General features: G+C 40.2%; 1 protein-coding gene across 6 annotated transcripts in view; it reads left to right on the top strand.

Moving 5' to 3' along the window:
- Nucleotides 1-15,299, top strand: part of limch1b (LIM and calponin homology domains 1b) — a 322,052-nt gene that overhangs the window by 272,467 nt on the left and 34,286 nt on the right. For all 6 annotated transcript variants that reach the window (XM_060927404.1, XM_060927403.1, XM_060927406.1 and 3 more), the window contains 7 exons: nucleotides 775-810; nucleotides 2,382-2,508; nucleotides 5,747-5,901; nucleotides 11,916-12,333; nucleotides 12,991-13,359; nucleotides 14,308-14,386; nucleotides 14,470-14,582. In XM_060927404.1, the coding sequence (XP_060783387.1) occupies nucleotides 775-810; nucleotides 2,382-2,508; nucleotides 5,747-5,901; nucleotides 11,916-12,333; nucleotides 12,991-13,359; nucleotides 14,308-14,386; nucleotides 14,470-14,582 (1,297 nt within the window). The remainder of the gene's footprint in view (nucleotides 1-774; nucleotides 811-2,381; nucleotides 2,509-5,746; nucleotides 5,902-11,915; nucleotides 12,334-12,990; nucleotides 13,360-14,307; nucleotides 14,387-14,469; nucleotides 14,583-15,299) is intronic.

Here is a 15,299-nt window from a genome sequence, read left to right as displayed (position 1 = left end):
TGTCAACCTGCCCTCCATCCAAGACTTACACTTGTCCAGAGTCAGGAAACAGGCAGGTAACATCTCTGCGGACCCATCACACCCTGGTCACAATCTGTTTAATCTTCTCCCCTCAGGGAGGCGATATAGATCACTGTATGCAAAAACAACCAGACACAAGAACAGTTTCTTCCCTCAGGCTGTCTCTGTGATGAACAGCTAAAATCCAGATTCATATATCAGTAATATCACTTGTAAAATATCTGAACACTTATACCGTCATTCTGTGCACACTGTATACTTTATATTTATTTAACTATTCCATACTTGACTTACCTGGATTACTTTGCACTATGCACCTATTTTGTTGTTGTTGTTGTTGTTTGCTTGCTTGTTTGTTTTGTGTATACGCTTTTTTTCCTGTTTTGTACTATGAGAGCTAAGTGAACCGGAGTCAAATTCTTTGTGTGTGTCCACATATCTGGCAATAAAAGTGTTTCTGATTCTGATAAAGTATATGCTTCAACTTGGCAATGGAGTTTGCTTAGGTTGCCCTCTTGTGTGTATAAATGAGAATTACAATGATATAACCAGGATACACTCCTACACACACTCAGTATGCATAGATTGTTCATGTTTTTTGATTTAACACATCAGCAAGGACTTGATATTCGATGTAAATCATTTCCTGTTAAACATTTCTGGTGACCTTATTTGAACTGATGTCACTGATCTGATGAAACATTTTGTATTTTTGCTTTTTTTTTTTCCTCCCTCATGTCTTACCTGCTATAGATTTGGCTGCAGCGATAGTGTATTTGATGACCCCGAGTAAGTCATTCTAATACCAAGTCATTTATCACACACTTGTGAGTCCTGTATCTGTGTGTATTCACTCATATGGAGCCGTGTGCTTGCATGCGCTTGAGTCAGCTCACTAAAAGCAGCATAAACGCAACTTGCTAACAATACAGGCATTGTGAACACACTGTACTGGGCTCTGAATGCTTCGGTGAGGCTATCAGTGGCACATTACTTCATCCAGTTTTTTTTTTTTTTCTTGGGAGCAGAATTACATTCACAGCAAAATATGGTAACTTTTTTTTTAGTTGCAGTACTCAAGATAATGGTATCTTTTGACCCTCAAAAAGCATAGAAAAATTGACTGTTTAACTCTGAACACAAACTCTTTTGCGAGGGGAAAAAAAAAGTCAGTAACGGGATTACGTCAGAAAAAAGTGACCTTTCATTTCTTAAAATTTCAAACCAAGATTTCTTTGAAGTGACGTTGCTGTAACCAGGGTGATGATTTTTAAATATGGTTTTCAGTACATTTTGCCTTGGATTCCATACTTTAGCAAGATCGCTGAGCTGACGAGTTAAGGCAAGCTTAATAATCTCATAATTTTGGCCTGTCTGCTGAAAAATTGCCCAGGTTAAAATGCTTACTATTGAAGTATTTAACATGATGGACAGGCTACTGATGATGCTGATGATACTTTTGAGCAAATTTTGACAGCTGAAAAATCAGATTTAATCTGACATAAGATTAAAGGTATCTCTGTTTACGGGATTATTTCCCGGTTGTTTACAGAAGCCTGAAACTAGCCAGATGTCGTCACGTGGCAATACTGTGAATCCAAGCTTTTCTAAAGTATCTTTAAAATCACATTTATTATTATTATTATTTTGGATCAGTATCACTTCACCTTTTCAAACTGCACCTTCAAGCAATATAATGTCTTAAAGCTTTTATTAATACGATTTAATCCTGTTAAACATGAAACTCACCCCCCACCCCACCCCTTCCTGCATGGCTTTCATTCAGAAGATTAATCAGCACTGGGGTTTGTGCTCAAGATCACTTTTACTATTTGATTTCTCTGAAAATAATCAACCCCTGCAACACGCGGTCAGGGTACTCGACACCATTCTCAGCCACAAGACCAGTCATTATACCATGCTGTTTTCAAGGTCTCGTAGAATAACATCTGATCTATTTTTCCTTGAAGGCCAATCAAGACACCGTGCCAAGTTCATAAATACAAAAGTCTCCACTCTTTTTCCTCTTTCGCTTTATCATTCCTGTGGGTTGGAAAAGGCTTGCTCTTTTTCTCACTAATGTTCTCCCTGCATCTGACTCCAGCTTGAATATCTTAACAAGAATTTGTATTCCTTTCATGATGCACAGTTTATTGGCACTCCATTTGAGTATATCTTTGTGGCGTCTGCATTCGTCTGGATTGTGTCCCTGCATTATGTCTAAGGCTGCATGACTTAAATGAGAAGCACAACGATCTTGCACATGCTTATCTTCAGCCTGATTGCTCAAATGAAATGGATTTGTGTGTAAACACACAAAAAATGAATCTTTATTTTAACTCCTTCTGTTTTCATTATAGGAGTGTGAGTATGATTGACATGAGGACTGAGGATGATGGCCTGCTGCCACCACACAGTCAGGTCCGACATGGGCTGATGCACAGCCAGTATAACAGGATGAAGGAGGAGGACAGCCAGTGGCAGGATGTGAGTGTTTGAGAGTAATACTGAGAGTGATCATGGCTTTGTAAGTTGTGAGCATCAAAAACGATTCCGATTGACCTGTCGGCTGTTCTAGAGAAGCCATAGATGTGTGTAACCTGATTGACGTTATGTTTCTAGTTCTTCAGCTTGACCAAGTAGCGAAGTTGTCAAAACTTTAATCTCCAATGGCACGACATTGCATCTAATAGGTGACTAAAATAGGCATGTCAGGTGAAAATTCAAATAGCTTGAAACTGCTCTCATTTGAATTCAGAATTGAATGTTAAACCACATACTTTTTACAGAATTAAAATGTTTATCCGTTCTTGAGATATTACAAGTCAAAGATTGAAAAAATGGCTTAATTTTTAGAAAACTGCTGTAATATCATATTAGGATGGTCCAAAATGGGCCTCATTAACAAATGAGGTCAAAAATTTTTTTTTTCTTGATAACTTTTTTTTTCTCCAAGATATTTACATGGAGTTAGTAATTAGTATGCAATTAGTATTAATTAGGCTAATTAGGTAAAACGTTAAATCGGTACACTCTCTTCAAAGTTTCAACAAATGGCTTTATTTCTGCAATATAAAGCTGATCTTAACTCATTTATACATCACAAAGAAGGAAAACTCTGTGTTAATTATAAAATACACATAAATAAGCACTGAATGTCACTCACATCTACCATTTCTCTATCAAAATAAAAAAAGTAATAAAAGATTATTTCTAATACCCTCTTTGTGCTCTGTAGGCCTTTGGATTTCTAAGTAAGGCCTACTATTGTTTTATATGAAAGAATATAAATGATTATTGCGATTAATATTCATAGCTTTCAAGGCGAACCTCGAAAAAACTGTCTGATCCACATCCAATAAACAGTTCCGTTTAATTGAACTGAAATTGACACTCGCGTTTCTGACTTCCGCTTTTTTAAAAATAGCATTCCGACCACTAAGATCTCAATATTTTTCATCAAAGCAACTGTAGTTATATTCAAATATAGCTATTTATTGACATGAATCAGTTTGATTTGGAAAAAAAATAAGTAGGTAAAGCTATGGAAACTCACTTCAAAGTCTCCCATGAAGCATAACATCAAAATTAGCTGACGGAAAATTTTGCTGAATACTTTATCAAACAGTGAGGGCGAGTGAACATCCCTATAAAAGTTATCTGATTGATATTTATGAGTAATCCAGTCAGAAACTGATCAGAAGAGAGAGAGAGAGAGCCTGAGCACTTTCCCGTGACTCCAAAAGCACTGGCAGTTTCCCGACGTCACGCAAGCAGAGTTTTTACTCTGTTGTACCAACTTCAACCTGCCGTTACTCCCAAAGTACTGAACAGATCTTAACCAGAGAAATGGCTTTGGAAAGCAGAGATTATTAGCTTTTTAATGATCATATTCACGATAGAAAATATTCAAGAGTGAAGCAGTGACAGATTTCGAAACTCAGATGAGCGTCTGCATGCACAATTTTCACAGCATGGCCAGCGAGCGTCTGATCTGCCTACTGTAGTATGTCTCTGAGGGTGGGTGGAACACTGGAGCGCAGACAGATGGGAAATGATGTATAACGCAGTCCTTTTATTAAGATTTTTGCTTTTCAGCATAACCTTGGGTTTATCATACACGCACACACAATCTGGTCGGGAGACAGCCACCTCGTCGTTCTCTTCCTCCTTTTCTCTACTGCATCATCACTGTAACAGATAATCTGTGTCCGAAACCACTCGCTCGTTCAGTACTCCCTACTCACTATATAGGGAATTACTATATAGAGGACTGTATAGTGAGCTCATTGGTAAAATCTCATCTCATCTCATTATCTCTAGCCGCTTTATCCTGTTCTACAGGGTCGCAGGCAAGCTGGAGCCTATCCCAGCTGACTATGGGCGAAAGGCGGGGTACACCCTGGACAAGTCGCCAGGTCATCACAGGGCTGACACATGGACACAGACAACCATTCACACTCACATTCACATCTACGGTCAATTTAGAGTCACCAGTTAACCTAACCTGCATGTCTTTGGACTGTGGAGGAAACCCACGCGGACACGGGGAGAACATGCAAACTCTGCACAGAAAGGCCCTCGTCGGCCACGGGGCTCGAACCCGGACCTTCTTGCTGCGAGGCGACAGCTCTAACCACTACACCACCGTGCCGCCCCTCATTGGTAAAATGAAGGGGGGGAACACTTTCGGACACTAGTCCACCTGCTGTTATTTACGTCATTACTGTCGCACAGTTAAAACATGCCAGATTGTTGGTTGGTGGGTTTTCAAAATAATAAATACATGCATGTGTTTTTGTGATAAATACATATGATATGGAGCGTATTTCCCACATTAATAAATACAAAGTACTTTGTGTCGGCTGCAGTTTTCAGTTCTTTTAAATCAAGGCTGAATACTTTCTTCTTTGCCGCTGCCTTTTATTAAATCAAATTTGAGGCTTTTGATTTGATTTCTTTCAGTGCGACCACAGTGCATATATTGCTTGGTTAGTGACCATTGGTTGTACACTACTTTTTATGATGCATTGTGGGACACTTTGAGTGCACTATGTAGGGTGTAATAATCTCACTATACATTCGGACGGCACTACAAAATGGCGAACTTTCACTATATGTAGTGAGTGATTTCTGACTGACACACACACACACACACACCAAACATCAATTGACAACAGGTGTGATCACTTTGCCACTCACCTTCCTTGGCCCCGGCCTCCATTCACAAATGGCCGCTTGACCACGCCCTCACTGTCACAAGGCCCTGTCAAGACTTTGATAAATGTTTTAAGACAAGAGACATATTATGACAGCCCTAATTGGACACCAATAGATTAACTTGGGGAGCTGGGGAAATATTGTTCTTCAAGAGTGCTACTCTGTAATTTTAGTTTAGCTCTATTTATTTATTTGTTTATTTATTTCAAGGTGATTTACTCTAAGCTGTAGCTTAAGAAAATTGTAGCTGAAATTACCTACACATTGCAACATTCTTTATGTACATATCAGTGAGAAAATGAATAAATAAAAAAATAAAATTAAGTCAGCTATTATAAATCCAGAAACCATTATAAACTTAAGTTATTTCATAATTATCTTCTTTCGGCTGCTCCCGTTCGTTTGGGGTCACCACAGCGGATCTGTTCTGCATATTTGATTTGGCATAGGTTTTACACCGGAAGCCCTTCTTGACGTAAGGATCCATGTCTGTGTTTTTATTTAGGACCTGGCACGGTGGAAGAGTCGTAGAAGAAGTGTGTCCCAAGATCTGATAAAGAAAGAGGAAGAGAGGAAGACGATGGAAAGACTGTTGAGCCGAGATGAAGGCTCGCAGAGGCGGAAGAGTTTCAAGACCTACAAGGAGATAGTGGAAGACAAGTACAGTAAAAGCTTTCTTTTGCATGTTATTTGTCATCAAGTTTTATAGTTAATGAGAATGAGTTATTGTATTTTGCCAAATGATAGTTGGAGGACCCATTTTGTTTCACTGGTGTACAGAACATACAACCCCGATTCCAAAAAAGTTGGGACAAAGTACAAATTGTACATAAAAACGGAATGCAATAATTTACAAATCTCAAAAACTGATATTGTATTCACAATAGAACATAGACAACATATCAAATGTCAAAAGTGAGACATTGTGAAATTTCATGCCAAATATTGGCTCATTTGAAATTTCATGACAGCAACACATCTCAAAAAAGTTGGGACGGGGCAATAAGAGGCTGGAAAAGTTAAAGTTACAAAAAAGGAACAGCTGGAGGACCAAATTGCAACTCATTAGGTCAATTGGCAATAGGTCATTAACATGACTGGGTATAAAAAGAGCATCTTGGAGTGGCAGTGGCTCTCAGAAGTAAAGATGGGAAGAGGATCACCAATCCCCCTAATTCTGCACCGACAAATAGTGGAGCAATATCAGAAAGGAGTTCGACAGTGTAAAATTGCAAAGAGTTTGAACATATCATCATCTACAGTGCATAATATCATCAAAAGATTCAGAGAATCTGGAAGAATCTCTGTGCGTAAGGGTCAAGGCCAGAAAACCATACTGGCTGCCCGTGATCTTCGGGCCCTTAGACGGCACTGCATCACATACAGGCATGCTTCTGTATTGGAAATCACAAAATGGGCTTAGGAATATTTCGAGAGAACATTATCTGTGAACACAATTCACGGTGCCATCCACCGTTGCCAGCTAAAACTCTATAGTTCAAAGAAGAAGCCGTATCTAAACATGATCCAGAAGCGCAGACGTCTTCTCTGGGCCAAGGCTCATTTAAAATGGACTGTGTCAAAGTGGAAAACTGTTCTGTGGTCAGACGAATCAAAATTTGAAGTTCTTTATGGAAATCAGGGACGCCGTGTCATTCGGACTAAAGAGGAAAAGGACAACCCAAGTTGTTATCAGTGCTCAGTTCAGAAGCCTGCATCTCTGATGGTATGGGGTTGCATTAGTACGTGTGGCATGGGCAGCTTACACATCTGGAAAGACACCATCAATGCTGAAAGGTATATCCAGGTTCTAGAGCAACATATGCTCCCATCCAGACGACGTCTCTTTCAGGGAAGACCTTGTATGACAATGCCAAACCACATACTGCATCAATTACAGCATCATGGCTGCGTAGAAGAAGGGTCCGGGTACTGAACTGGTCAGCCTGCAGTCCAGATCTTTCACCCATAGAAAACATTTGGCGCATCATAAAACGGAAGATACAACAAAAAAGACCTAAGACAGTTGAGCAACTAGAATCCTACATTAGACAAGAATGGGTTAACATTCCTATCCCTAAACTTGAGCAACTTGTCTCCTCAGTCCCCAGACGTTTACAGACTGTTGTAAAGAGAAAAGGGGATGTCTCACAGTGGTAAACATGGCCTTGTCCCAACTTTTTTGAGATGTGTTGTTGTCATGAAATTTAAAATCACCTAATTTTTCTCTTTAAATGATACATTTTCTCAGTTTAAACATTTGATATGTCATCTATGTTCTATTCTGAATAAAATATGGAATTTTGAAACTTCCACATCATTGCATTCCGTTTTTATTTACAATTTGTACTTTGTCCCAGCTTTTTTGGAATCGGGGTTGTACACATTGGCCACTTTAATAGGAACTTGTTCTTGATTCTAAGATTCCTGTTCTTGGCTGGCAGGAGTGGAACCCAATGTAGTCTTCTACCTTTGCATGCCGAGATGCTTTTCTGCTCACCACGGTTGTAAAGAGTTGCTATGAGTTACTATAGCCTTCCTGGCAGCTTGAACCAATCTGGGGGTGGGTTTCCCAAAAGCCTCTTAACACTTAAGAGCATCTTAACTAGGAGAGAGAGTGTTCATTGTGATGCTCGTTCTACCATTTAACGATGATCTTTGTGCTACGATGCTTTTGGGAAACTCACCCCTGGCCATTTTCCTCTGACCTCTCTTATCAGCAAGGTGTTTCTACCCACAGAACTGTCGCTCACTCGGCGTTTTTTGTTTTTCGCACCATTCTATGTAAACTCAAAACCCCAGGAGATCAGGAGCTTCCGAAATACTCAAACCAACACCCATGCTGCAGTGAAAGTTACACTTTGAGATCACAATTTTTCCCGTTCTGATGTTCGAAATGAACATTAACTGAAGCTCTTGATTTGTATCTGCATGATTTGATGCATTGTGCTGCTGTCAAGGGATCGGCTGATTAGAGAACTGCATCAAACAGCAGGTGTTCCTACTGGCTGTTTCTAATAAAGTGGCTGGTGAGTGTATATCATAAATATTAAAACTCCAGATTCTCCAAATTGTTGAAGGAGTGACTCATATTTTGGTGTTGTGGATGGTCACATACAGGTTTATGCCATAAAGATTAACACTTCGCAAAAACAGTAATGCCGTAATGAGACGAGTCTCACTCTTCAGTGGATAATCTCACCTGGATACTACAGACTTGTACCTCAGAACAGTGTGAAATGCAATATACTCATATTGACCATCCTTTCAACACACTTATTGCTGTTTGCCTTTACTCTACACCTGCATACTCTAATGATTTATAATCCCGCTATCTGGTGTCACCCAGAAGATGGAGGATTAAATTTTGAGCCTGGTTCTTTTCAAGGTTTCTTCCTCGTGTTGTCTCTGGGAGTTTTTCCTGGCCACTGTCACCTCTGGATTTCTTCTTAGAATAAACAAAGTGACATTTTAAAAGTCTAAAAACACACGGCCAAAAAGACCAAGGGCCCTGGTCACACTATTAGTCCCACTCCAAGAAAAATGTCATGTCTAAGCTCCTATTAGATCATGTTTGATATTTATCACCAAAAGCACAACATGTCCTAATAGTATTCATATAGGCTTAGCTTGGGTAGCATAATGATTTTTTCTGATCTATTTCCAGATGACCACAGTCACCCAGAGCCTGCCATTTGGCCTTATGCCATGTTGCATGCAGAGATGGGAACTATTCGTAGTTTTTGCCTGTTTGGCATAGCCTCTAAATTTCTTGTTGGTTGGAATACTAACAGCTGATAGTTTAAAGCGAGACGGCCTTTCGATTTCATAAGAATACGTGGGCTACCATATTGAGGAACTTTGTGCTAAGGGAAACAAAGTGTTAGGTCTTGTGAAGCGCGTTTGTGGGCGTGATATTTACGATGTATCAACTAGGCAGTTACTGTATATGACTTTAGTTAGGTCAATATTAGAATACGCATCGCCTTTGTAGTCCCCTTATACAGTTAAACATCGAAAGCTGTTGGAAAACATCCAGCGTCGCGCCACAAAGTTTATTCTAAACTATCCGGCCGTAGAGTTAACATACAATGACAGGCTGTGTAAGCTAAATTTGCTCCCTCTAGAATTTCGTAGGGAGATGCATGACTTAGTCCTCCTATTCAAATTCAAGGTTGGGATAATAACAGCAAATTTTGTCAATTTTTTGTCACCTGCAACCAGCCATTATAGAACTCGTAACTATGATTTTAACAACTTCTGTCGCATAAGCAAGATTATTTCACTAACTCATATTTTCCTCGAACTATAAAATTATGGAACAGTCTCCCTAGTTATATAAAGCAGTCTACGTCAGTTCCTGAGCTCAAAAATCTACTTCGTAGCCATTATAATCCAAGATTGTGCTTATACCGGGCACCATGACCTATATTTATTTAACTTGGATATTTTTGTTACTTGGTCAATTGATAATTATTTTTTATATTTATTGTTTTTCTTGTTTTTAATCATCTAAATATGTTTTGTAATATTTTGTTAAGGGGTTGAATGTTAATTGAGGCTTTGCCCTGTATTCTTCTCCTGCCACTTTTGCTATTTATGTATTTATTGCGGCGAACCTCAATAAAAGAAAAGAAAAAAAAAGAACAGTGAAATTTAGTTCCCTCTGAAACTTGGCCATTGTGATACGTTTAATTCTGTAATGTCTCACAAAATATCAGGCCGTTCTGTGGCTGGGAAGTTATTTAATTTGAGGGGATTCCCGAGCAAATCATGTGCATGAAATCGCTCGCTTCGCACAGTCAAGCAGACAGAGGAAGTCCGGTGTGCGCATGCACAGGTTTACCTTGACCATGCACTGACAGTTGCATCATTTTGTCGTTAAACGAACAGCTGATCACACCGAGGTGTTCGCTGACCGCTGATATTTATTATTTTGGTCCTGCATTTCTTTTCCTTCACAACATGACATCTTTCCGTTATTGTAGTCAGTCTTTCACATTTCATTCGCACACTCGCGTCCTCCATTTTTCTCTCCTGTTTCAAATTTGTATCCCACAATGCCTTGCGCAAATGGGGAAGGTCTACCACGTGATGCATAACATATAGTATCTTGAATTGGGGCACGGTGAAGCAGGAAAAAATAGCGGAGAATTTAGGGCCATGTGGCCCTAAATTCATTAATTGTCCTATTTAAAAAATAATAATAAAATTTTTGAAGTCTGTGATTCGAATTCAGTAGTTTTCGCTCCACTCAACAAAAATAATCGGGAAAAATTATTTTTATGACCTACACTTGAAAAATCTGAAAGGCAGTCTAGCTTTAAATGTATAGTAAGATTCAAGCTGCATGTTGAATGTCAGTCTCACCAGATGCAATCCATAAACAACTTTTAAGTTATTTCTCGTAGGCTGCTGCGACCCAACAAGTAAGAACTGGAGTTATTCAAAATGCTCTCTGAGAAGGCGGAGTGTAATATATATGGGTGTAATACACAGACTTCTGAAACACTGAGAATTTTAAGATGTGACAGTCGGCCAAAGTTCGTTCTACTACTTTTCGTAAACATTTGTCACGTACGGAATTTGAATTGCGTCTGTAACCGGTGTTCCAGTGCTGCTGAAATTTTCAAGTTTTGCCACAAAGAAAATGCGTTTACATTGTTTGGATGATTGACAAGCCGAGGTAAAGTGAATTTTAGAAACAATGAGTTTACACCACCTTCTTATTTGAAGTAGAAGAGCCTTCTTGTTGCTTCATTCAGATGCCTGGATAATGTGCACTAGGTCCCATTAAGCTCTCACTCCCTGTAATTTTGTTAACTTTAGGATATTAGGATATCAAAAAGTATAGTACTGGGTACAAACAAGGATGTTTCAATTTTACCCCTTGTGCAACATAATTGGGACCAATAGTATGACCATAGTTAAGAACCATCCATTATCTGTAGCCGCTTATCCTGTGCAGGGTTGTGGGCAAGCTGGAGCCTATCCCAGCTGACTATGGGCGAGAGTCCAGGGTGTACCCCGCCAAGTCGCCAGATCATCGCAGGGCTGATACATAGAGACAAACAACCATTCACACTCACATTCACACCTACGGTCAATTTAGAGCCACCAATTAGCTTAACCTGCATGTCTTTGGATTATGGGGGAAACCGGAGCACCCGGAGGAAACCCACGCAGACATGTGCAAACTCCATGCAGAAAGGCCCCCGTCAGCCACTGGGCTCTAACCCAGAACCTTCTTGCTGTGAGGCGACCGTGCTAACCACTACACCACCGTGCCGCCTAGTTAAGAACCAGCGATTGGTTTAAAATTGGTCATTGAAGTCACGGCAGATGAAGCGGGCATGACCACAAAACCCTGAATAATTACATTGACAAAGAATTTGAAAACACTCTGTACTTCTAAAGAAATGAACAAGATGCCTTCTTCAAACTCGATTATACAGGAATGAAATAACAGAAGTCCAAGTATAATGTCAACTTTTCAAATATTTAACTATATAAACAAATTCCAAGCCACTTGTGATTTTACATTGAAGGTCTTAGGATGAGACAGATACAAGGTTTTCTTATGCACCTTTATCCAATTTTCCAACACTTGAGTAATATGGTACTTGATAATCTTTATTCTATTTCTCTCTCGCTTCTTGTTCTTCTTCTATAAGGGAGCGTCGTGAGCGAGAACTCCATGAGGCTTACCTGGAAGCTCGAACCCCTGAGGAAGCAGCTGCTGTACTACAACGCTACGCGCAGCGCTTCACGATCAGCGAAGCTGTGCTGGAGCGCCTCAAACTACCCCGTGTTCTCGAGCGCAGCGTTTCTGCTGACCCCACACGTTCCTCGTCTTCCACCAGCGACCCAGTTTTCTTCTCTTCTTCCTCATCCTCCAATCCACTGCAGTACCTGCGTCAGCAATCCCTGCCTGCGCAAAAGTTCACCACCACTGTGGAGGCCCAGGTCACGGGATACGGGGCAGAGTATGCAGCTGTGGGGAGGGAAGGACGAGGTTCAGGGGCAGCTTGTTCAAGCAGAAGTGTCCCGTTACTCAGTGCCAAACCCTACAGCCATGACAGAGCAACCAAGGTACGGTTAGGAAGGTTTACAAACAACTGCTGCGTAACTGGAGAAAAAGAGACAAACGACATGTTTGAGAGAGTAAATAAATTAATAAATAATCGTCGTCATGGAATTGACTGTTAAAGAATTGTACATGCACGTTATTCTTATTGTTATGATTATTATTACCATTATTATGATTTGCAGCAGAAGATTTAAACACTGTGTAAAGAGTGAAGTGGACCGTTTAGGTTAAGATGTTTTTAAATAAGGTGAAAGGAAGCAGAGAGTGCTGCTGAAAATAAGCAAGCTAGTATCGCCCTCTGGTGGATGGTATGCATGACGTACAGCGTGGGAGCCGGGTGAATAGCTGGCAGTGTTCAATGTTGTGTGTAAGTGTGTGGGCTCTCACTGTGTGAAGTGGCTCCACCAGGACAAAACGGCTTGCATAGATCAGCCAGAGTGAAATACCGCATTCAGCACCGATGATGTCTACAGTTACAAGTTACACACACAGGACTAATTCATTTGGACACATTCCTCTGTTCTAAGCACTCCAGCAGGCTAATACATTCAACTTGAACTGGGTGAATGTTGACATGGTCATACTTCTCTCGGTGTAAGTACTTTGGTTTTAATGATATTTTTCTGTAAATATTCTGTCTCTCTCTCTCTGTTTTTCAGCGCGATGAAATGGAGCGAGTTAATGGGGAAGCGGATAATGACCACAATGCCAAAGACAAGCGACAATGGGAGATTGAGAGACAAAGAGAAGATGAGAGTGAAAGAGAGTACACAGGAGCTTCATCTCCTTTGCTGTTTTATCCATCTCCTTCCCATGACGCTGACTCAGACAGTACAGAAATAGAGGCGTCCGAGACTCTGTCCTCAGAAAAACAAGCAACCTCACGCGCACCGACACAGAGTCTGGAGATAGACACAGCAGACTTCGAGTCAGTAGAGGGGCATAGCATTGTGCCAGGACCTGAGAGACAGGAGGACGAGGACACACAGAAAGAAGGAACACTTAGCCAACCCACCTTCTTACCTATGGTCTGTACACACACTTAGACCTTTGTTGTGTTTTTTTTTTAAGCACCTCTACTGGTTTCAAGTTCTGAACTTGGGTTTTGTGGCATTCTGAGGCCTGGTAAAATTTGGTACAGTGCCTTGGATAATACTACCACATTTTGTAGCATTGCATTCTTGAACTGAAGTGGACTTAATTGGGATTATCCAGCTATCCATCCTTATCTACATCACTTATCCGTCAGGATTGTGCGGGAAGCTGGAGCCAATCCCAAGAGGAGGGGTACACCCTGGGCAGGCTGCCAATCTATCACAGGGCTAACACAAGTATATGAACAACCATTCACACTCCCATTCACACCAACGAGCAATTTAGAGTAACCAGTTGACCTAATCTTGATCTAACATGGGTCTTTGGGAGGAAACTAGAGCATCCAAAGGAAACCCATGCTGGCATGAGGAGATGCAAACCCCACACAGAAAGGCCACAGTCAGCCACAAGGTTTGAACCCAGAACCTTCTTACTGTGAGGCAACAGTGCTAACCACTGCACCACCATACTGTATGTCATGAATCTCCAGAAAATAGCCCATAATACTGAAATCAATATCGATGGCAAACTTATTTTTAATCTTATTTGTAAGTAAGACACATCAGTGTTATAGTCAGTTGCCATAATTAGATAAATTGAGTTGACTTGTGTGCAATTAAAGTGTCAGTAGTTTTCATTATAAATATTCCTGTTCTTGGAAGACCCCAGAGTTTGTAGGAAAACATACAACATCATGAAGACCAAGGAGCATTTAAAGCAAGTCTTGGACCAGGGTCCGTGTAAATTCGTTCTGTTGAACCCAATGAAGTCCATTTCATTTCTGGATTGTAACTACAAAATATGGAACATTTCAAGAGGGTGAATATTTAGCAGAGCACTATATTTTTTATTAATAGGATTATTTGACTTGTTATTTTTAGCAGCCACAACTTGAAGAGGCACTTCCACAGGCTGAGAGCATACCTCCAACCCAAAAACAAAAGGAGTACCAAACCGAAGGTCTGTCCGTATGAAAATATTCTAGTCCAAGGCGAAGCTGCAGTGTTTTTCCTGATGTTTTTGTATTTGCTTTTCATTTCTAGAGAATGAGAAGTGTCCTGAAGAGCATCCAGTGGAGAGTACTGACTCTGTTGCAGTCAGCCAGACTGAACAAGGCACACATGCCTCATCTAACATAAACACTACTGATAACCAGGTTTGTACCTACATAACAAACACATTATTTAAAATGATTTATGAAAACATACAGTATGGTGTAGTGCAGAGGTATTTGTGCTGTGGAAGAATTTTGCTGAGGACCTCCGCAATTTAAAATCAGATTATACTATAATGTACTCCAGAATACAACCCCGATTCCAAAAAACTTGGGACATCGTGTAAAACATAATCATAGAAAGCAGATATTTCATTGAAAATAGTACAAAGGCAACATATCAAATGTTGAAACTGAGAAATTTTTTTTAAATATCTGCACATTTTGAATTTGATGTCCGCTACAAGTTTCAGAAAAGCTGGGACAGGGACAACAAAAGGCTGAAAAAGTTGTATATTCTAAAAAAAATTAATCTGGTTAATCGGCAACAGGTGAGTAACATGATTGGGTATAACAAGAGCATTCCAGAGAGGCGGAGTCTCTCAGAAGTAAAGATGGGGAGGGGTTCACCGCTCTGTGAAAGACTGTGTGGGCAAACAGTGCAACAATTTAAGAATAATGTTCCTCGATGTAAAATTGCAAAGAATTTGGGGATCACATCATCTGTGGCACATAATATCATTTAAAAGATTCAGAGAATCTGGAGAAATCTCTGTATGCAAGAGACAAGGCTGAAAACTGACACTGGATGCCTGTGATCTTCAGGCCCTCAGATGACACTGCATTAAAAGCAGATACGTGTCTGTAGTGGAAATCACT

Source organism: Neoarius graeffei, chromosome 8, assembly GCF_027579695.1.
Source record: "Neoarius graeffei isolate fNeoGra1 chromosome 8, fNeoGra1.pri, whole genome shotgun sequence".
NCBI classification, from domain to species: domain Eukaryota; kingdom Metazoa; phylum Chordata; class Actinopteri; order Siluriformes; family Ariidae; genus Neoarius; species Neoarius graeffei.
This window is presented reverse-complemented; position numbering and strand designations above follow the sequence as displayed.